Raw genomic sequence first — 24,366 nt, forward strand, 5'->3', positions numbered from 1 at the left:
ATTTCTTAATAGGTGTTTTAAATTTTACTCAATTCTATTTTTATTTTTATTTCTATTTCAATTTTCATATTCTCATTCCCATTCCATTTTTATTTCTACTAGATGAGAGTTACGTGGCGAGCCACGATATTAGTTTTATATAAGTTCTAGTAGTTTTTGTTTAAGAATTTAGAAAGTAATTGTAAATTATTTTATAAACGATATGTTTTATATAACTAATTGTTAAGAATGTCATAATTGTGTATATAAACCTATAATATACACAATGTTATTCATATGTTATAATGAGGATTTCAACCCATCCCGCTATACATCTCCCACACACTCACACACCCACGAGACTCTCATTAATAATAACATTGTAAATTATTTACTAATATCCACGAGACCCTTGATTCTAATTAAATTTATATTTATATAATAATATAAAAGGTAATTTTAAGTGGAGTTTGGTGGGATATTATTTTAGTTATTTTGGGGCTTTAAGAAGAGGAGAAAGGAGAATGGTTCGTACTTACCTATATATTTAATATTTCTTCAAACTCAAAGTTCCAGGTGCTGAGTTGCACTTTATGTTATGGCAAAAAGATGCACTTCAATGGCACTAATTTTTCTCTCTTTCTTTCTTGAAACTAACATTCTTGTTAAACCTTAAAATATTTAGAGATTAAGGAATTAGAGCAATTACTATGTAAATGCCCAATAGGGACTTCTCACCGTGCACACCCTCAACCATGCTTATATTAGGAACTCCAGCTGCAAAAAATTAATAAATCTATGGCCTCAAAATCATACCCTAATGTACTAAAAGAAAAATAAAAAAGCAAATATAAGATCTGTATTACAATTTTTTAAGCATTATATCCTCAAAATTAAACCTTTCTGCTCTATAACAACAATGCTTTTATTTTAGAGTTACAAATTACAAACTGTCCAAAAGTACATAAAATATTTAAGATTTGGAATAATCAAACCCAACATTTTTACCATTTAAATGATCGTTCAAATCATAGCTTCACTTTAATTATAAGGTTAACATTCCAACTGTTAAATCAATTAAAGTTTATATTATGATTTGAAGAAAAACTGAACAAACCCAGAAGAGATTTCACTTTGTTGCTCTGTAAATGTCCAATAAAATGCCATTCTATGTCATCAGGAAGCTGTTCAAAAACAAAACAAAAAGATCAAAAAAAGTATTTTTGTTCATACAAAGCCCAACATGTTAAAAATAAAAAAAAAATTGAAAATGTTAAATATATATTTGTAGAGGGAAACCTGAGGAGCTTTCTTGAGAATCTCCTGAACGTTGTTTTCACCAAAGCATCTATGGCCGGAGTCATAGACCTAACGGATGAGAGAAAGGGGCTTGGTTTTGGAAACAGCCACAACACGAACCTCTTCCGCTGTTGGACCAGACCTCTCCACTGCTTGCCGAACTCAGACCATAACTGACCGTAGAGCAACCAAAGCTACTCTTTCCCCCACCGGAGCGCTAAAAGGGAAAACGTAGAGAGGGCTGAGAGACGAAAAATATTGTTATTGAGAGAGAAATTAGGATCAGAACGATGTGATTAGTTTTTGATAGTTTAGGGTAAGAAGATTTATTGATTGGCTATATTTTTCTTTTTCTTAGGGTTAACGGGGGAATTATTTGTAAAATCTCAAATATTTTACAGTTTGTTAGAGAGATATGATTTTTTTTTTAATTTTAAAAATGATTGTTTAATTTTTTGGGTTTAATATTAACATCGTTAAATTTAACAGAATATTCTTTTATTTTTAAGGTATATTCTGTTAAATCAAGAAATGCCGTTAGATAGACACTTTTAATATATAAAGATATTTTATTAATGTATAATATAATGTGATTGATTATTGATATGTATGTATATAAGGAGAGTTTTACCGTCAATCTCTTATTACAATTTTTCAGTCAATTCGGATGCCATAAATACATGCCGGAATATTTCTTGTAGTACTTTTTTTTTTTTTTAATTATGTTCGTTATAGTTATAATATATTATATTTTTTAAAAATTTTGAATGGTTTATAATGCAAGAAATAAATTTAAAATTTTTTAAACAATCATAGTAGATTATAATAGAAACTCTATTTTTAGTATTGTAATTTATTTAAAATTTTTTAAAAATTTATAGAAATAATATTTTAACTATAACGAATATTAAATAAAAAAAAAATATTTTAACATCATTCTCTATATATATATAATATAATGTGATTGATCATAATGTGATTGATCATTGATATTGATATGATTATGTATATCACTTTATAACATTAGTAGTGGAACTTTATTAATGTTACATATAATATAATGTGATTGATCATAATGTGATTGATCATTGATATTGATATGATTATGTATATCACTTTATAACATTAGTAGTGGAACTTTACTTTTCGAGATACACTCAGTTTTTGACCGCTATGCAGTGCTAAATTCGTAGGTATATAAAATATATCGTAGTGCCAAATTCATAGGTATATGTAATATATGATAGTGCTACGTGGTTGTTGATGTGGTATTAGTGTTTGTTTTTTCACTCTAAAGAAAAATAGGTACCCCGGCATAATCTGTCTAATTTTTATCTTGTCGACAAACTGTCTATCTTAAGTTCACACCTAATAAAACCACTTGAGCTAAGTGGCTAGCTCAAGTGACTATAGGTGAATGTGTGTTAGAGGTCTTGGGTTCGAGTCCAAATAAAATATAATTGTAATATATAAACGCTCAAAAAAATAAAAATTCACACCTAATAATATTATATGTTAGCAGAATTATGTATGCGCTCTCATCTTTACTTATAAATTAATTTGGCTTAGTATACATGTAGAAGACCAAACTAACTTTAATAGAAAGATATATTTCTATATGTAGGAACGTGCATTGAATTGTATGAAAGTTAGTATCAAGACTCTAGAAAAATAAATATGAAGAGTTGATTTTATTGTTTAAAAAATTAATAATCTCAGTATATAAATTTATATATTTATATAAAAGAGATATGAGTCGATAACATAATTTTTTTAGATAGTACTATTTCTTCTGTAATACCCCAGATTTATGAAATGGATTAGCAAAACCCTAATTAGATAATTATGAATAATTGAGGAATTGTATAATTATATAGTTCAATATATGAAAATTTATTTGATTAATTATATGTTAAGACCCCGTTGGTGAGTCAGAGGCATTTTAGTAATTATGACCTGAGAAGGGTAACATGATGAAATTAATTTAATTACGTGTTTAATAGAACTATATTATTATATAGTATGCATGTGTTGCCTTTTCAGGTGTGTTCTGACAGGTTGGCGCAGTATAGTCACAACCGGGTATTTCGGGCCGAACTGGGTTCGGGCCCGAAATGTAAATTGGATTGAGATATTTGGCATTTTTATTTATTAGTGATAATCTGAAATTAATTGGAATTTATTTATACATGAAATGACAATATTACACTTGTGTCATGCTTATGTTATATTTAAGCCCTAGGGGCATTTTGGTCTTTTGACCATTTGATTAATTATCAACAAAAGGGAAGTTTTACAAATGAGAAAACCAATTTTCTGGTTTTATAGCACACCACCGACCCCCGTCTCTCTCTCTAAACCTTCTTGATGTTTCAATTTTTGAATTGAAGAAAAGTGTTTGGCTTTGGCTTGGAATTCGCTTGTTTTGGAGCTTAAGACTTGGAGTTTGATTGTGCTTGCCTTGCTAGTATTTGAGGTAGTTTCTAAAGGTTTAATTCTTGTTATTGTTGCTGATTTTTGTTGTTGGATGAGAATGGAAAAAGGGTTGTGATGCTTTGATTGCATGTGTTTGAATTTTGAGTTGTTGTAAGTGAGTTTATGCATGATTTGGTTATGGGCTATGTTGTTGAGCTTTAGATGAAGTATTGAGAATATTTTCTAGCTTTAACCATGTGTTTTCTATGGTATTTTGTTGCTAGAAATGGATTGAGTAAATTGGGAATAAAGCTCAAGTTTTAGAACTTGACATGTTGTGGGTTAAAGCATGATTTCGGTTGAATTGTAGGTTTTATTTTTGGTAACTTCAAAGGCATTTTTTAAGATTTCATTGAGTTTAAATCTGATTGTAAGCTCTAATTTTGGTTGTGTAAAGCAAGCTTGAGTTCATGGAACTCAAGCTTGGAGCTTTAATGGCACTTTTTGATTTTTAGTGAAATTATTGTGTTTGAGCTATTGAATATGTTTATTATGTCATATAATGATGCTCTGGAAAGTTTGGTGGTGTTTAGGAAGGATTTGAGTAAGTTTTGGGGGCTTAAAGATTTCGTGTTCTCTGCCCAGACAACCGGAATTCCGGTTGGTTCAGGGCTGCTCCAACCGGAATTCCGGTTGGAGTACATCGGGAAATACTGAATTTTGTTTTGGCCATAACTTTTGACTCGGGACTCCGTTTTGGGAGGCTTTTATATTGTTGGAAAGCTCATTTTGAGCTCTATGTAATTATCTGTATTTTAAATGCCGTGAATATATTTTATGAATGTAAAATCAGGGGTTAACCCTATTTGTGAAAATCCCGGATTGTGTGGCGAGGATTACCAGCACCTGGTCAGGAGCACCCGGGGATTTGGAATCTCTGCCTTTGCGGGATAACAGGTAAGATAGTAGTTAGCACGTAGAGTATGCGCGGTGACGCTTATATTGAGATTGATATATGTGAGTAATTGTAACCGGGATTAGGGTTATTACCCTAATATGAGCGGTTAATAGCCTAGGGTTATTACCCTAGTGATATGAGTTAAAGAAAAGCTATGCCATGCTAAGTGTATGATTATATTGAGATTTAAGGATTATGCGATTAAGGCATAATCAGGTTGGACTTGGTAATCAGAACCAAGAAGAACCATTCTAAGGCGTTATTGTAAATAGACGTGTGAGAGCAACACGTAGGTTTACGCCACGTAAACATAAATAGGCATGTGAGCGCAACATGCAGGTCTGTGTCACACAGACAAATCTAAATGGCATTGTTGTTTGTATTATATGATGAGCAAATTGTTGATATATTTTATACTGTCTTGTTGGGCTTGGCTCACGGGTGCTCTACTGTGCAGGAAAGGGTAAGACTATTGCTGATCGGTCATGAGTGCAGGAGCTGGGCGAAGAATGTACATGTTCGAGACATATTAGACCAAGTGGGTTGGGGTCTACTAGTGTTGTATTTTTGAGACCCTATTTTGCCGCTTAGGTCGGCTAAAAGAAAAGAACTTGTAATAATATTTTGTAAATATTTTTGAGATCCCAACTTCTGTAACTTTTAGATTGTAAAGTTTAAATTATTACAAGTTTTATTTTAATTTCGTTTATAATTAAAGTTTAATTTCAGCGCTAATCTTATTAGTAATCCCAATAAGGGGATTAGGATTTTGTAAGTATCTTGGGTAGCGTGCCTAATTATTTAGGGCGTTACAATTTGGTATCAGAGCGCCAAGGTTTTTAAACTTCCTGTAGACCGGTCGAACATGTACATTCATCGTCAGAGACATGCTCGACTCATGGTACAGTAAGTATTGAGATTAAATACTTTACTGTTTGTGTGATCATCAGTTTACTGCTTTCCATTTTAGGCAGTATGCAAGCATCTAGATTGTTTATGTGTTATGTGATGCCATGCTTTAAATGCTATTTGTTTATGTGTATATTTTATGAGGTAAATAGATGAGTTAGGGCTTAAGGCAATAAGTGCGTAAGTGTGGTATTGGTGCTTAACTCGCTGGGGTTGTTGATTATAGGGGTACTAGTAATGGACCCTCCGCAATCATCTAGACCACAGGGCGAGCAAGTAGAGCCCGGGGCTACCCGAACCGATCCACCGGCACCGCCTCCACCTCCGCAGAATCTGGAGGATAATGCGTGTTGGGTTTTAAGCCCTAAATAAAACTCTATTTCAATGTAATCCAAATTATTCAATATCAATAAAGTAACAGAAGTATTTTTCATTCATTTGTGTATGTTTTGGTTCACCTTATCAATTGTTTGTCTATTTGATTTATAAATTCATTCAAACCCTTTTCACATACTTGATCATGTTTATTGTGTTGTCAACACAGTGGAAAGTAAACATGACTATGTGAATAAAGGATTCCTAGACTTATCAGAACACTGGGTTTTACTAATATGACAATCTACAACAGAGTTTACTTGCATTTGGAGAAATCCTATGTTCTTTCCAGAACATTGGTTAAAGTAAAGCTCAGGTTGGATGCATGGAGTATGCATTGGAATGAACCGATATTGAACTTTGAAATAGATTTATAAAACTTACCGTAATATCTATTCAATTCAATATCACTAAGTTGATTCTAGATCAAAAGATCTAAATCCTGATATGGTTAGGTTCAATCTTAAGAGTATTATTCGTGTTCTTTGATTTGTTAGTTAAGCCTACTTTTGGGTCAGGGTGATACGTACATTTTGGGAACACGGTAGTGCAATTGAGTGGGAGTGCTAACATAAACATGGAATCTATAGCTTCTATCTGGCGAATAGTAATCAAAGGATGATTTCCTTCGAGCTTAACCTAACGAAATAAATGGTGGAGTACTCATTTCACTTAGCTGAAATATCATTTATACAGGGTTAAGTGTTTTAAGGATAAAATACATTGTAGGGTGTTACGGTAATTAAGTCCCTTTACAATGTAAATCATCCATATAAAGGATCATTGATCAAATTAGGATTATAACAATGGATAACTAATGATGTGTCTATATGGTGGAACATATAGAGCATTCTATATAACTGAGAGTGCAATTCTAAGTTCTATGCGTGGATTCAACGAAGAATTAATAAGTCAGTGAATTTAAGAAGTAAATTCTTGATCTGCTTATTGGAAGCTCAGATATATAGACCCATGGTCCCCCCACTAGTTGAGACAATATTACTTGTAAGACTCATTTAATTGATTTTAATTAATCAATTATAATTCTCAAGTTAGACTGTGTCTATTTGAGAATTTATCACTTATTAAGGGCAAAACAGTAAATAGAGATTTTGAAGGGCATATTTATTAATTACGAAACTTTAATTAGTTTTATTATTAATAAATAAATGACAATATATTATTTGATAATTAATTTTAATTATTAAATAATTAGATTTGACATTTATGTGGTTGAACAAAGGAATTTGCAGTTTTTGACAAAACAGGAAACTAGCAATGTAGGAAAAGGAAAGTTGGAAAAGTGGCAAGCCTTGTTTCCACAATGCCTAGGCCGACCACCTTGCTTCCCTTTTCACATTGATTTTTCAATTTTTAAATGCCAATTAATTCAACCATAGCCCTAGGTGGTCTTCTATAAATAGAAGGTAAAGACTTCAGTTTTTGTAACACTTTTGGCAGAATTTTCTCTCACACAAAAACTCTCTCAAGCCGCCACTCTCTCTCTCTCTACCTTCTCTGTTTTCGAAATTCTCTAAGTGATAGAGTAGTGCCCACACACATCAAGTAATACCTTAATCATAGTGAGGAAGGCTGTGTAGAATTCAGAGACAACAAAGAAGGACTATCGGGCTCAGATCTTGATTATACTCTGCGACAGAAAGGAATCAAGGGTTAGAGATCTGAGTGGGAGGAGACATATATTCCGCTGCACCCAATGTAAGATTTCTCTTACTTTTATGTGTTTAATTTTCCATCGTTTTAGAAGTTCATATTTAGGTTGTTAAATCAACATACTTGTGAGTAGATCTAAGATCCTGGTAAAAATAATTCCAACAATGCGGGGGCTGGTAATGCTAATCCTCCTGCTGACTAGCAGCAGATGTTTCAAGAAATGCGGAGTGTTATACTTCGTCAAGAAGAAGAGTTTCAACGTTTAAGGCAACAGGCTGCCCCAGTTGATCAAGGGTTACCACCAGCACCTGTGCCAGCGGTGGGTAACCAAGGGTATATTATGCCGCACCAGGACTCTGTGTTCGAGCGGTTTATGAAGCTGCAACCTCCGACTTTTCTGGGAGGTATTGACATAATTAAGGTCGAGCAGTGGATGAGCACAATCACCCGTATCCTCGATAATATGGGGGTGATGGGAATTGAAAGAGTGAACTGTGCAACCTTTATGTTACAAGATCATGCCCACGTCTGGTGGGATATCGTGGGCCAAACCCGGGATGTCAGTGTAATGACCTCGGAGGAATTTAAGAATCTTTTTGAAGAAAAGTTTTACAATATTGCTGTGAGAACTTCACACTTGGAGGACTTTGTGAAGCTTACTCAGGGGAAAATGTCAGTGGCCGAATACACCCTGGAGTTTGATCGGCTATCTAAGTTTGCTGGTGATCTGGTGCCCACAGATTTCACCAAGAAACAGAAATATGTGAGAGGATTGAATGCCACAATCAATCGGGACTTGAAGATTACCACTTCACATGACACTTTGTACAAGAGCTAGCCTTGATTGCTGAGGAGGCTGAGCAACATGTTACAAAAGAGCAGACTGTAAAGGATGCAGTCACGGTATCGAACCCTCCTGCTAGTGGTAATGTTAGTAAGGGGGCCGACAGTGGCAACCCTGATCACAAACGGAAGGCTGAGGCTTTCGGAGCATCAGGGGGTAACAGAAAGTTTCAGGGAAACAGAGGTGGCCGCCAGGGCCGTGGGTCCTCATTCCGATCATATCCCGAGTGCCCAAAATGCAAGAAACACCATCCGGGTGAGTGTCGGGCCAAGACATGTTTCCAGTGTGGTATGGTGGGCAACTTTATCAGAGATTGTCCTCAGGCTAAGAAAGAGGAGCCTAAGAAGAATACTACTCAGAACCCGAGGTGACTTTTTACCATGACTCAGTCTGACGCGGATGCTAGTCCGTCTGTTGTGACAGGTCAGTTGTCTATTAATTGCTGTTCTTATACTGTGTTGTTTGATTCGGGAGCTACTCACTCTTATGGTCAAGTAGAATTATTGAAAGTTTCCTTAAGCCATGTGATATTCATGCTTCAGGGTTTGGAACCCTGTTACCCTCGGGAGACCTTATTGTATCCACTAGGTGGATTCGGTCTTTGTCCTTTTGGATTAACGGTTGTGAGTTGACCGCCAATCTAATTGAATTACAATTTTCTGATTTTGACACAATCCTGGGAATGAATTTTCTATCTAAGTATGGAGCTACGATTGATTGTAAGCGGAAGATGGTAGTGTTTGAGCCCGATAGTGCTAATCCAGCGGTATTCGTGGGTAAGGTTCAGGGGGCACGCATACCAAGAATAACATTGTTGAAAGCTAAGGACTTGATGAGCAAAGGTTGTCTGGGATTCATAGTCACTACATTGGATACCAGCCAACCTGTGACATCAGGGCCTGAGAATACGAGATTGGTATGCGAGTTCCTTGATGTCTTTCTAGAAGATTTATCGGGATTGCCACATACCCGGGAAATTGAATTTGTTATTGAATTGGTTTCGGGAGTGGATCTAGTATCTAAGGCACTGTACCGAATGGCTCCAGCTGAGTTGAAGGAATTGAAGATATAATTGCAAGAGTTGCTGAATCTGGGATTCATCAGATCGAGCTACTCACCTTGGGGTGCTCCAGTTTTGTTTGTGAAGAAGAAAGATGGAACCCTACGAATGTGTATTGATTACCGGGAGTTGAACAAGCTTACCATCAAGAACAAGTATCCTTTACCTCAAATTGATGATCTGTTTGATCAATTGAAGGGGAAGACGGTCTTTTCCAAGATCGATCTTCGCTCAGGCTATCATCAGCTGAGAATTCGAGAGGAAGATATCCCGAAACTGCGTTCCGTACTCGGTATGGACACTATGAATTTCTTGTGATGTCGTTTGGACTCACTAATGCCCCGACGACATTCATGGATTTGATGAATCAGGTGTTTAAAGACTACCTGGATAGGTGTGTGATTGTATTTATTGACGACATTTTGGTGTACTCTGAGTCAGAAGAAGAGCATGAGTTGCATCTCAGAGCAATTTTTCAAAGGTTACGGGATCACAAGCTCTATGCTAAATTCAAAAAGTGTGAATCCTGGTTATCTCGTGTCTCATTTTTGGGGCACATAGTGGATAAAGATGGGATCATGGTGGATCCGGCCAAAATTGAAGCTGTTCGGGATTGGCCAACACCAAAATGGGCTACTGAGGTTAGAAGTTTTCTGGGTTTAGCTGGGTATTACCGTTAGTTCGTTGAGGGTTTTTCAAAGATTGATGTACCCTTAACGGAACGGACTCGAAAGAACCTAGAGTTTTTTTGGACTGATCGGTGTGAGAAAAGTTTTCTGGAGTTAAAGCAGCGCTTGATTACCGCTCCAGTGCTAACTCTTCCTTCTGATAAGGAAAAGTTTGTGGTTTATTGTGATGCCTCGAGACAGGGTCTCGGTTGTGTGCTTATGTAGGCTGAAAGGTAATAGCTTATGCTTCTTGGCAGTTAAAGGAGTACGAGCAGAGGTACCCTACTCACGATCTAGAACTCACAGCAGTGGTCTTTGCGCTAAAGATTTGGCAGCATTACCTATATGGCGAGAAATGTGAGATATACACTGATCACAAGAGTCTGAAATACTTCTTTACCCAGAAAGACTTGAATATGAGACAGAGGAGTTGGCTAGAGTTGGTGAAGGATTATGATTGTGAGATCCTTTATCACCCTGGTAAGGCCAACGTGGTTGTTGATGCCTTAAGTAGAAAGGGTTAGAGTCAGTTCAATACTGTGAAGCAAATCTCCCAACAGTTAGCTAGTGAAATGACTCGAGCTAAGATTGAGTTGGTTGTGGGGCAATTGGCTAATATTACTCTGCAATCCACTCTTTTAGAGAGAATAAAAGAAGCACAAAAGCAAGATTCAGAATTGATAAAAACCCGAGCTAGGGTTTCGGCTGGGAAGGCTAGTGATTTCTCAGTGGATGAAACGGGAATGTTAAGATTCGGGAATCGAGTTTGTGTGCCCATGGATGAGAACATCAAGAAAGAGATCATGGATGAGTCTCATACGACTCCTTATTCAGTTCATCCAGGGTCAGCGAAGATGTATCAAGACCTGAAGGCCATGTTCTGGTGGCCAGGCATGAAGAATGATATTGATGCGTATGTTGCAAAGTGCCTTACGTGTCAACAAGTGAAAGCTGAACATCAGCGACCTGCAGGGTTGCTACAACCACTGAATATACCAGAGTGGAAATGGGAAGATATTGCTATGGACTTCGTGGTAGGTTTGCCTAGAACCACGGGACAGTTTGACTCTGTGTGGGTCATAGTGGACAGGTTTACAAAGTCAGAGCACTTCCTACATGTTCGGAAGAATTTCTCCATTGACCAGTATGCTGAGTTATATGCCAGAGAATTATTCGTCTTCATGGTGTCCCAAAGTCCATTGTTTCGGATAGAGATCCGAAGTTTACATAAAGATTCTGGGAGAGTCTGCATCGAGCTATGGGTACTTAGTTAAAGTTCAGCACGACATTTCATCGTTAGACGGATGGGCAATCCGAGAGGACGATCCAAATTTTAGAGGACATGCTACGAGCATGTGTGCTTGACTTTGAGGGATCATGGGTAAAGTACCTTCCCTTGATCAAGTTCTCTTATAACAAGAGCTATCAGGCAACAATCGGGATGGCCCCTTATGTGCTTTTATATGGAAGAAAATGCAGATCACCTATTCACTGGGATGAAGTGGGTGAAAGGAAGTTCTTAGGCCCCGAGGCTGTTCATAGAACACGTGAGGCAGTTGATAAGATTAGAGCGCGAATGCTCAAGGCTCAGAGTAGACAGAAGAGTTATGCTGATCCAAAGCGTCGGGATATAGATTTCCAGGTCGGGGACATGGTATTTGTTCGAATATCTTTGATGAAGAGCATTAAACGCTTTGGGAAGAAAGGGAAGCTTAGCCCGAGGTTCATTGGACCTTTTGAAATCCTTGAGAGGATAGGGCAAGTAGCGTACAGGTTGGCTATGCCCCCAGCGCTGGCAGCTGTACATGATGTGTTCCACGTTTCTATGCTTCGAAAGTATGTCTCAGACTCGTCCCATATCCTGAGCTATGAAGCATTGGAACTCCAGTCAGACTTGTCATATGAGGAACAACCAGTGCAGATACTCGATAGAAGAGAGAAAGTCTTGAGAAGCAAGACAGTTGCACTGGTGAAAGTACTGTGGAGGAACAGTTTAGTGGAAGAAGCAACTTGGGAACTCGAGACGGATATGCAACAGAAATCTCCGGAGTTATTCAGGTAAATTTTGGGACGAAATTTCTATAAGGAGGGGGTAATTGTAAGAAATTTTTACACCAAAAATACAAAATACACACTTTATTACATATATATCTTCACACGGTTAAACCAACATTTATACTGATTAACTTTATTTTATTACACTTTTACCACTTGCACACACAATCCATGCAGCCACACACGTCATTGATTGATGACTTATATCAATCACACCTTACATCATTCCCTTATCTCTTTTTCGCTTCTTCTTCTTTTTTTTTTATTATTTTCAATTTCTTTTCAGTTTTTTTTTTTTTTAAAAAAATAAAACCTCCATAGCTGAACTCTTCTCCTTCCCCTGTGCCAAAGAAAAGTTCTAAAATAGGGTTGAAATTTGTAGCTAATAGGAATAAGACGATGACTCCGATTTTGTTCCTAAGTTGTCGAAACGTGAGCGAGCTCCTCCTAAAAAAAATCAAAGGTTGCTGCCCAGGAAAAAATTCATCAAGATGATGCTCAAAAAATGATTAAGATGGAGCTGGTCTTCGATCTCAGGTTTGTTTTCTGTTTCTTTTTCGTTTCCCCCTTTTTTGAAATTTTTTTCGTATTTGACATTAGTGTGTTTTGTGTTTATCGATTTTACTATTTTAGGTTTTTCATTTTAACATTTCTTTTAGTTTTGTTTGGTTTTTTAGGGCTTCTATTTTTTTAATTTAATTTATTTGTTCTTTTTATGAGTTTTTCATTTTCGTCTGTTTAGTCTTAATTTTTGTTTTATTTTGTTGTTTTTTTATCTGTTATGTTTTTCGAGATGTTTTATTGTTTTTCATTTCAGTTTCTTCATTTGATTATTTCTCATTTTGTAATAGTTTTTTCATAGTTTTTTAATAGTGTAAACACCTCGTGTATGTATTTTTTTAATATGTTTTTTGTCTAGTTTTTTCCTGTCCATTTTTATATCATCAATGGGTAACAATGAGATTTATCATGGATGTTGATGTTCAAAGAGTTTTTCCTGTATTTTAGTTTGTATACAGTTGTTTGTATTTTGATTATAGCTTTGCTACTTGCATATGTTATTTCATTATAAAACTAATATGCAACTATTTGCACAAAACTTACCATGTATAACTGCTATTTCTCGTTCCCCGTCAAATTAAATTTTTGCATAATATATAAACTATAATAAAACGATAATGCAACTATAAAGCAACCAAAACAAAAAATAAACAGACTTATACGTAACTGATTGTACCTTAATTCAAATTTGCTCTTCTTATTGTGTTTTTAAGAAAATATATTTATATTGGAAACCGGCAATCAATCAAAATGCAACTGTATCTAACGTAGATGTATTATTCATGAGGTTTTTTTTTTAAATTTTTCACATCATACATTGTTTTGGATTTGGTGGGAACTCCAGATCTGTTTGTTACAAATCTACATTTTATGAATCTGGATTTCGATATTAGGGGGAGTTGTTTTGATCGAATAAAACAGAAAATAAATGTGTAATTTCAGTTTCTTCACAGTTTTTTTGATTTTTTTTCGTCATTTTCTGTTTAGATCATTGCAGGTCTTCTTTTCCAGTTGATTTCGCCAGAATTAATGATTGTATTTGCCTCGTTTTGGTTTCATTTTGGTTGTTTTGCGGTTTTGAAACGATCGAGGTATATTCATCTTCATCGTTCGCTCTGTACAGCTGAAGGCTTAGTGCATGTGGTATTTTTGTAAATATTTGTATGTGGACTGTATAAATGTTTAATGGGCCGACCCATAGTATTTTTGTATTTTTTTTCCTTTTTTGTATTTTTCTGTTTTTTTTCCCTAATTGTAATACCCTAGAGTTATGAAATGGATTAGCAAAATCGTAATTAGATAATTATGAATAATTGAGGAATTATATTATTATATAGTTTAATATATGAGAATTAGTTTGATTAATTATATGTTAAGACCCCGTTGGTGAGCTAGGGGCATTTTAGTTATTATGACCCGAGAAGGGTAAAATGATGAAATTAATTTCATTACGTGCTTAATAGAACTATATTGTTATATATTATGCATGTGTTGTCTTTTCAGGTGTGTTCTGACAGGTTGGCGCGGTATAGTCACAGCCGGGTATTTCGGGCCGAACTGGGTTCAGGCCCGAAATGTAAATTGGATTGAGATATTTGGCATTTTTATTTATTAGTGATAATCAGAAATTAATTGGAATTTATTTATGCATGAAATGACAATATTACCCTTGTGTCACGCTTATGTTATATTTAAGCCCTAGGGGCATTTTGGTCTTTTTACCATTTGATTAATTATCAACAAAAGGGAATTTTTACAAATGAGAAAACCAATTTTCTGGTTTTATAGCACACCACCGACCCCCCTCTCTCTCTCTAAACCTTCTTGATGTTTCAATTTTTGAATTGAAGAAAAGTGTTTGGCTTTGGCTTGGAATTCGCTTGTTTTGGAGCTTAAGACTTGGAGTTTGATTGTGCTTGCCTTGCTAGTATTTGAGGTAGTTTCTAAAGGTTTAATTCTTGTTATTGTTGCTGATTTTTGTTGTTGGATGAGAATGGAAAAAGGGTTGTGATGCTTTGATTGCATGTGTTTGAATTTTGAGTTGTTGTAAGTGAGTTTATGCATGATTTGGTTATGGGCTATGTTGTTGAGCTTTAGATGAAGTATTGAGAATGTTTTCTAGCTTTAACCATGTGTTTTCTATGGTATTTTGTTGCTAGAAATGGATTGAGTAAATTGGGAATAAAGCTCAAGTTTTAGAACTTGACATGTTGTGGGTTAAAGCATGATTTTGGTTGAATTGTAGGTTTTATTTTTGGTAACTTCAAAGGCATTTTTTAAGATTTCATTGAGTTTAAATCTGATTGTAAGCTCTGATTTTGGTTGTGTAAAGCAAGCTTGAGTTCATGGAACTCAAGCTTGGAGCTTTAATGGCACTTTTTGATTTTTAGTGAAATTATTGTGTTTGAGCTATTGAATATGTTTATTATGTCATATAATGATGCTCTGGAAAGTTTGGTGGTGTTTAGGAAGGATTTGAGTAAGTTTTGGGGGCTTAAAGATTTCGTGTTCTCTGCCCAGACAACCGGAATTCCAGTTGGTTCAGGGCTGCTCCAACCGGAATTCCGGTTGGAGTACATCGGGAAATACTGAATTTTGTTTTGGCCATAACTTTTGACTCGGGACTCCGTTTTGGGAGGCTTTTATATTGTTGGAAAGCTCGTTTTGAGCTCTATGTAATTATCTGTATTTTAAATGCCGTGAATATATTTTATGAATGTAAAATCAGGGGTTAACCCTATTTGTGAAAATCCCGGATTGTGTGGCGAGGATTACCAGCACCTGGTCAGGAGCACCCGGGGATTTGGAATCTCTGCCTTTGCGGGATAACAGGTAAGATAGTAGTTAGCACGTAGAGTATGCGCGGTGACGCTTATATTGAGATTGATATATGTGAGTAATTGTAACCGGGATTAGGGTTATTACCCTAATATGAGCGGTTAATAGCCTAGGGTTATTACCCTAGTGATATGAGTTAAAGAAAAGCTATGCCATGCTAAGTGTATGATTATATTGAGATTTTAGGATTATGCGATTAAGGCATAATCAGGTTGGACTCGGTAATCAGAACCAAGAAGAACCATTCTAAGGCCTTATTGTAAATAGACGTGTGAGAACAACACGTAGGTTTACGCCACGTAAACATAAATAGGCATGTGAGCGCAACATCCAGGTCTGTGTCACACAAACAGATCTAAATGACATTGTTGTTTGTATTATATGATGAGCATATTGTTGATATGTTTTATATTGTCTTGCTGGGCTTGGCTCATGGTTTCTCTACTGTGCAGGAAAGGGTAAGACTATTCCTGATCAGCCATGAGTGCAGGAGTTGGACGAAGAATGTACATGTCCGAGCCATATCAGAACAAGTGGGTTGGGGGTCTACCAGTGTTGTATTTTTGAGACCCTGTTTTGCCGCTTAGGTCGGCTAAAAGAAAAGGACTTGTAATAATATTTTGTAAATATTTTTGGGATCCCAACTTCTGTAACTTTTAGATTGTAACAAGTTTTATTTTAATTCTGTTTATAATTAAAGTTTAATTTTAGCGCTAATCTTATTAGTAATCCCAATTAGGGGATTAGGATTTCGTAAGTATCTTGTGTAGCGTGCCTAATTATTTAGGGCGTTACATCTTCTCTACTTAATTCTTTCATTATTATAATTTTTTTATTTTAGCACTATTTGTTAGAGATTTTATTACAATAAAACAAAATTCAAGACATTATTACAACTTTATTGGAATGTAATACAAGGACCCAGAGGCGACCATTTACCTGTGCAAGAAGTATTAATGCACAGGGCTCAAAAATTAAAAAGGCCTAATATGACTTTTCAGAGTTTTTTTTAACCCAATCTTCTACTAATGTGTCATGCCAAATTAAAAAAGAAAAACATGTTTTTCCTTGATTTCTTTTCCTTATTTAATGCATTTTAATTTTTTTTCCATAATATTTAATAATTAAATAGTGAATAGAGAGATTTTGTAGTCTTTTCTGACATGGTGAGAGGTTTTCTTTAATTTTTTTTCTTCTTAGTGTTTTGTATCTATTGATTATGGCGTCCAGTAGCTATACTATCAATGATCTAGAGGAACTATGTGCTAATATAAAAATAGAAGGGGAAGATGATATTGTTTCTATGTTCAACTTTGAGGATACTTATGCACAAGTTGCTGATATTCGCTTGTGTATTGTTGGGTGATTCCTTACTGCCAAGGCTATCAATTTTGACGTAATGCGACATATGATGGCATCCCTATGGTAACCGGGCACAGGTATGTATGTAAAGCAGTTGGAACCACATTAGTTCTTGTTCCAGTTTTATCATGAACTTGATCTGGAACGTGTTATAGAAGGAAGTCCGTGGACTTTTAATCGTATTCAGTTCGTCTTTGCACAACTAAAGCAAAGGGATGATGCACTGTTGGTTACTATTAACACTCTTGACATCTGGGTTCAAGTACATGGCCTTCAATACTGATTCAAATTTGAACATGTTATTCAGGGGGTTGGTAACTACATTAATACGTTTGTCGAGTCCGATCCTAAGAATTTCTGAGGTATTTAGCATGAATACCTGTGAGTACGGGTAGCTCTTGATATACATGTTCCATTGAAGCGTAGAATGAGGTTAAGACGCACCACAGGGGAGGAAGGTTTCTGGGCTATATTCAAATATGAGTTTCTTCCTACATTTTGCTTTATATGTGGGATTCTCGGCCACTTTGAGAAATTCTGTCCAAAACGCTACGATACACCCCCAAATCAAATCGTCTAGCCTTATGGGACATGGATGAGAGCCCAACCACACTCTAGAAATAATCTCATCAGAGCCTAGTGGTTGAGAAATTGTGATGAAGATGAATTGCTACAATCTGGTCAGCTAACCGGTAGTGTGAACAAACCAATTACTATCAACCAGCGCACTATGAATGAGGAGTTAAGTGGAGGAAATCGTGGTGCATCAAATTTACAAATGGCTAATAATAGTAAGTCAAAGGGAGTTATGGGGACTGAGGAAATTATGAGAAATATTGGTGGAAAGTATTTCAACTTAGAGGAAACTATCCACGTGGACGCTTTGGAGGAGGAATTAGAGGAGAATTTGACTGTTAATTCTAAACCGTGCCGTACTAAACTTGGGACTGCTATTGGGCCTCCTGTTGTGGCTCAGTCTGATTTAAGCCCATCTATTTCTTGTGGGCTTAATTCTGAAATTATAGAAGAAGATGGTAGTATTTTTGTTGTGCATGGAAATAACTATGTGGTGGGCTCACTAAACGAGTCTTTGGTGGGTGTTGTTATCCAGGCCCACCGTTTACAATGAGTATACTAAGCTAGAATTAATGTTGACTTGGGAACCTATGGGTTTTTCAATTCCTTGTGAATCTTGTGATCTAAAAGAAACCCAATTTATTATTTCTTTGTGAAACTCTAAGTCATGGTGATGTTTTGGAAAGGCTACGTGTGAAGTTGGGCTTTGAAGGCCTCTACTTTGTGGATGCAAGGGGTCATAGTGGGGGTATTGCCATGCTTTAGAATAATAGTGTTGAAGTCCACTTGCTGAACTTTTCATTTAATTTCTTTGACATTCAAATTACTGAGGCTGGTTCAATGCCATGGAGACTTACGGGCCTTTATGGTGAGCCCAACAGAGGTTTACACCACGAAACATGGAACCTTATTTGAACTCTGAAACAAACATCAACACTCCCTTAGTGTATTATAGGGGATTTGAATAACGTTACTAGTCAGGCGGATAAGCGAGGCGGTAACAACTACCCTTAAGCATTAGTCAATGGCTTTAACTAAACACGCATCGACTACTATCTTGTTGATGGGAGAGAGGTCGAGGTTCATCAAATTGAATCGAAGTTCATCTTGACCGAGCCTTGGTAAGCCATTGTTGGTCCTGCTCAATTAATTAATCTCAAAATTTCGGCCTCAAACCACTGCCCGTTATTGATTCCGCCTACTGTCCAAAATTTCTTTGTTATAGTTCGTCAATTTAGGTTCAAAAATGCCTGGTTGCGTGAGCCTTTATGCTTCAGGTGGTAAGGGATAGTTGGGTGCTCCATGCTGACTGTAATATCATGGAAAAAATTAGTTATTGTGGCGAGAATCTAACAACTTGGGGTCGTGATTATATGGGTAATTTCTAGAAACGAATTTCTAAATGTAAAAAAGAAATAAGATAGTGGAAGAAAGGTCATGATCTAGATTCAATTCAAAAGTTTCGTGAGGCAGAGAAGAAGTTAAGTGAAATTTTGAATCAACGTGAAGTCCTTTGGCATCAAAGGTCTAAATAACTTTGGCTTCGCGAGAGTGACCAAAATAACAAGTTCTTTCATGCCAAGGCGACTGCATGTAAGAAACATAACACAATACAAAGCCTTCAAGATAACTCAGGTACTTTGGTTGATTGGGACCAGGTCTTGCTGCTGTCATTGTGAATTATTTCTAGAATTTGTTTTTTTTTTTCTTTGAACTCTAATTGTAATGAGATTGTTATGGGAATGGAACCTTCAATTACTTATGCTAAAAATGAATCACTTCTTTGTCCGATTACTGATGAAGAAGTTAAGAAAGCTTTTTTTTTTTTTTTTTTTTTTTTTTTTTAAGATGCATACAGACAAGTCTCTAAGACCAGACAGAATGCACTGAGTTTCTACCAAAAATATTGGTCGATTGTTGGGCAGGATGTTATCAACCGGTGAAGAATTTCTTTGATCATTGCTCCATTCCTTTTGGTTTAAATCATACTAATATTATGCTAATCCCTAAGAAGAAACAACCCACTACGATGAGTGACTCCGCCCAATTTCACTTTGTAATGTGCTTTTATAAAGTGATCTCTAAAGTGCTTGCAAATAGGCTAAAGATGGTGCTTCCCCATATTATCTCTGAGAATCAATCAGCCTTTATCTCTGGTCGCCTTATCTCTGATATTATCATGATTTCTTTTGAGGTCATGCAACATCTCAAATGCAAGAGAAAAGGTAAAAATGGGTATATGGCATTGAAACTTGACTGGGGCTTTCTTCGAGCCATGTTGCTTCGTATGGGCTTTGCTAGTCGATTTGTAGATTTGGTTTTTCTCACTGTTATAACTGTGGAGTACAATGTGGTTCATGGTGGTAAAAGTCTGAAGGCAATTATTCCACAACGAGGTATCCGCCAAGGGGATCCCTTGTCTCCGTATCTAGTTCTAATTTGTGCAGAAGGATTCTCATCTTTGTTGAAACAATTTGAGAGACTCAGTCATCTAAAAGGTTGTAAAATGGCTAATAGGGCTCTTATTATTTCACATATGCTATTTGTCGATGATAGCTATATCTACTGTCATGCTAAGGGAGGCGTCTAATGTGATGAGACTTCTTCAATTGTTTGAGATGGCTTTGGGGAAGCAATTCAATTTTAGTAATGTTGGTTATTTTTAGTATTAATTTTAGATTAAGTTTAGTATATTTTTAATTGAGTTTTAATCGTGTTTGCAGTATTTTTACGCTTTTTATCTTTTATTTTTGCAGATTTAAAATAAAAAAAGATTTGAAAAATATCAGAGGAAAAAGATGGGAAAAAAGATAAAAATATCTCACAAAAAGATGATATTTAAAATAGAGAAAATTGTGCAAGAAAATAAAGCTGAAACTTCAAGCTTGAATTTGACAATGTTCTGATTAGATTTTGGAAAAAGTCAAAACATGAAAGTTCTATATCTCTCTTTTATCTTTCTTGAACATCTTGAATCGTCCAATGGTGAGCAATATCAAGAGAGTTATGGCCAAAATACTATCAGCCGATGTAGTAGAAAACTCACATCCTCTTCTAATCCTAAGCACAATAGGTTTTCTAATCCTAAGGAGAATAGATTTTTTTCTTCAGCGAATTTTATTTTATTTTATCATTTTTTGGCTATAAAAGAAGTGGACTTCAATAGTTTTGGGGGAAGCAATTCAGAGGGAAATACATTGAGAATACATATACGAATTTCAGAGATCAACTGCAATATTGGAGGCATTCTTCAGATAGTTTTCAGCATTCTTTTCTTCTCTATTTTCTTCTCTTTTCTTAAAGTTAATATGTGTAATTTTGCTTTCATAAACATGAGTAGGTAAACACTTAATTAGAGTTAGATGGATATTATTTGATATATGGGATTAATATGATTTATTTTCCCCCCAATTTCTATGTATTCTATTTTATTCGTGCTTAACTACTTTTAATTGTCTGATCACCAATTAACTGTCTATGATTTTGATGCGAGATCTGAAAAGTGAGTGTCAATTATGCTATAGTGAAACAGAACTGAATTTCGATATAGGATGAGAGTACCTATGGTTTAGATAGCTTATAGGGTTTCTGTATTTAATGCCTTTTGCATGTTAAATTTATCACAAGAGTAGAAAGTTTGCATGTGATTGAGATTTATATATCTGAGAAGACTATAAATTACCTTAGTAAACCTGCTATTGCATAGAGTTTGATAATAGGGAGATAATCATATTAGGCCATATTCAATAGAAATAATTGAAGTCGAAGCCCTAGTTTTTATTAACTGTTAATTTTCTTATTAGTTTAATTGCTTACTCTTTCACTGTTTTTTATTTTCTAGTTTTAATCCTTTCTTAATTTTTATTTAATCAAATAGAAGTAAAAGTTTAATGTTAACATACTTAACTACAATCCTTTGGGATCAACCTCACTCTCGGTGAGATTACTACTTGTAACGATACGTGCACTTGCGTGTGCAAAATTTCACAACAAGTAAGTCCTCTATATTCTTTAGTGCCAATACCACAGACACGATCAAAGCTAGAATTTTGGCTTTGCTTCATATGGAGATTGCAGATGAAAATTGTACTTATTTGGGTCTCCTATGCACGATGAGAAGAAACAAAAATGCAATCTTGGGTTTTCTTGAGGAAAAAATGCGAAAACAAATTCAGAGTTGGGAAGGGAGACTCTTGCCCAAACCAGGCCATGAAGTGTTATTAAAAGTTGTTGCTCAAGCTCTTCCTAGTTATACAATGTCTATTTTTCTTTTGCCCTTGGAGACATGTTCTAAACTTGAAGGCATGATGTTGAAGTACTGGTGGAGCATTTCCTCTAATAACACCCGTGCAATTAGTTGGATGAGTTGGAAGTGTCTTACTAAACATAAAGATGATGGCAGAATGGGTTTTCGTACTCCTCATGACTATAACCTGTCACTTCTTGGTAAGCAAGGATGGAACCTTCTCTTAAATGAAAACTTTCTTAGTGGGTGTGTTTATAAGGCTCGGTACTATCCTTGAGAAAACTTTCTATCAGCTTTCCTTGGGGGTAATCATAACTTTATATGGAAAAGTATTTTTGATTCCCAAGACCTGGTTAAGGCAGTTGCTAGAATTTGTATTCGTTCGAGTATAAATACGAACATTCTCAATATGCCTTTGCCCCCATCTGATGATAATCCTTATGTCACTTCTACTCACACGATGTTACAACATAGCAATGTTTGTCAGCTTATCAAGATTAACAATAGAGAATGGGATGCTAATGTTGTCCATGATATTTTCAATTCAAGGGATATTCAGCATATAATGAGTATTCCTCTTAGCAAGCTTACTAATAGTGATACCTGCTACTGGAGGAAGGAAGCAACTGGTATCTATTCAGTAAAAAGCGCTTACCAACACATTCAAGTGGTGAAAGGCAGTTGGTCCATGGACGCGACATCTGAAATGTGGAATCACTTTTGGAAGTTAAAAATACCCCCAAAAGTCCTTCACTTTGCTTGGAGAGCTTTGTCGGGTAGTTTGGCGACTCATGTGCAACTGTAAAACAAGCATGTCTCGGTCAATCTTCACTTCCTATTCTGCAATGGAGCTGCTAAAACTATTTACTATCTTCTTATTGAGTGTTCCTTCTCCAAATCATGCTGGAACGTGTCTGCTATAGCTTTACCTCCATTGACAGCAACTGACTTCCATGACTGGTTTACTGAAGTTTGGTCACGGCACAAGGGTGATGGTGTTGAAGAAATTTTAATGGTCAGCTGGTCCATTTGGAAAGCTCGCAATGAGCTTTTATGGAACAATCGTACTCGCTCAACTGCTAATGTTTTGTCTATTGCACATAATGTTCTTGGTCAATGGAAATATGCTCAAACATGTCATTTTGAGCTGTTGCACTTTCACTCTGACTGTGGTGGCAGCAAGGATTTTTAGACTAAACCTAATGAAGGAATGATCAAGATTGTGGATGGAGCAACCTTTGAAGCCGAGAATGCATATGGGATTGGTTTAATTATTCGTGATTCAAATGGTGCTATCATTTTGGCTACTACTACTTACTCGACTGGTTCTTTAAGTGCATCGATGGCTGAAATGATGAGCATTAAAGAGGATTTAAGTTGGATAAAAGCTTCTAATCTTTCAAACATTATTATTGAGACTGATTGTCTTATTGCTATACAAGTCTTGCACAGTTTGGTGGATATGCCTTCTATCTTTGGTTATATTGTGCAAGAGTGTAAACTTTTATTATCTTCGTTCAATAATGTTAATGTTTATCATGTTAAACGATCTGCTAACAAGGCCACACACTATTTGACTCGTGGCTCTTGTTATTGGTTTGATCGTAGTTTTACTGAGAGTACTAGTCCTACTACTCTTCAGTCTTTTGTAATTACAGATTTGGCTATTTAATGAAATTCTCTACTTTCAATCAAAAAAAAAAAAAAATAGTGAATAGAGAGAGATTGACTCCATCTAAAACCGATTCCCATATTAAGCTCATTTTCAATTTCCATCAATAGTATTTATTCTTGAAACCAGCAACTAAATTTTTTCACCAATATATTGTTTAAGTTTTTCATCAAAAATTCAAAATTCAAAACATATCTTTTTCTAATTTTTTCTACTTTGGTAAGTAAAAATAAAAATTAGAGAATCGTATCATCTAGTGGAATCTCCAATGAAAAATTTATCAACAAACAACTCAATATTCAATCAAAGATTTAAGGTATGCATTTCATGTTTTACTCTTTCTTCAATTGTAATTTGTATGATTTTATCTATGTTGTTTATTATTTTTCAATTTTATATTTTTATTATCTTTCAACTCTTATCTATTATCATCATCATGTCATTATCTCTATTCTCTTTTATTTTTTTATTCTTAAAAATATAAATTTAAGTATTTATATAATGAAAAACTTAATAGAGAAAAAAATATGTAATTTGTTACACTCTTGTTTAATGTCGTCAATCCATCATATTTTTTTTTAATTGTAATTATTTAATTGAGATTAATTATTGATTGTTATTAATTAGTTAATCACTACTTGTAGTATGTTTTCTTATTGTAGAAAAATATCGTTGCATAAATCAAAAAATTAATTTCAAATGAGCATTAGACAATTGACGATTGTGAACGTTCTCAATTTGAAGCTTTAAACTTTGAAACAAAATTAGCAACGAATACAGATACCAAGTTATTTTGTTCCATGTTTGCTCTTCTAATTTAATAATTCTTACTCTATTGATCATTCTTTGAAACATTATATTCGTTGTTGTTGTTG

The 24,366-nt window shown here is 35.3% G+C and overlaps 2 protein-coding genes and 1 long non-coding RNA gene across 3 annotated transcripts; 2 read left to right on the forward strand and 1 right to left on the reverse strand.

Annotated features, from left to right (window-relative positions):
* Window positions 1-709: 709 nt before the first annotated feature.
* Window positions 710-1,487, reverse strand: LOC115695976 (uncharacterized). Its single transcript, XR_004007596.2, has 3 exons — window positions 1,279-1,487; window positions 1,097-1,163; window positions 710-756 (listed from the first exon to the last, which is right to left on the reverse strand). It is a non-coding gene; the product is annotated as an uncharacterized LOC115695976 (long non-coding RNA).
* An 18,115-nt stretch (window positions 1,488-19,602) lies between these two features.
* Window positions 19,603-20,163, forward strand: LOC115695171 (uncharacterized). The gene has a single exon (XM_030622262.1). The coding sequence runs from the start codon at window positions 19,603-19,605 to the stop codon at window positions 20,161-20,163; it is 561 nt and encodes a 186-aa protein (XP_030478122.1).
* A 2,866-nt stretch (window positions 20,164-23,029) lies between these two features.
* Window positions 23,030-23,491, forward strand: LOC115695172 (uncharacterized). Its single transcript, XM_030622263.1, has one exon. The coding sequence runs from the start codon at window positions 23,030-23,032 to the stop codon at window positions 23,489-23,491; it is 462 nt and encodes a 153-aa protein (XP_030478123.1).
* The last annotated feature ends 875 nt before the right edge of the window (window positions 23,492-24,366 follow it).

The sequence above is a fragment of the Cannabis sativa genome, chromosome 6 (genome assembly GCF_029168945.1).
Source record: "Cannabis sativa cultivar Pink pepper isolate KNU-18-1 chromosome 6, ASM2916894v1, whole genome shotgun sequence".
Classification (NCBI taxonomy): domain Eukaryota; kingdom Viridiplantae; phylum Streptophyta; class Magnoliopsida; order Rosales; family Cannabaceae; genus Cannabis; species Cannabis sativa.

Bases quoted from the DNA above. Each gene is read 5' to 3' on its own strand.
- LOC115695171 (XM_030622262.1), top strand. From the start codon at position 19,603: ATGAGTGACTCCGCCCAATTTCACTTTGTAATGTGCTTTTATAAAGTG.
- LOC115695172 (XM_030622263.1), top strand. From the start codon at position 23,030: ATGATCAAGATTGTGGATGGAGCAACCTTTGAAGCCGAGAATGCATAT.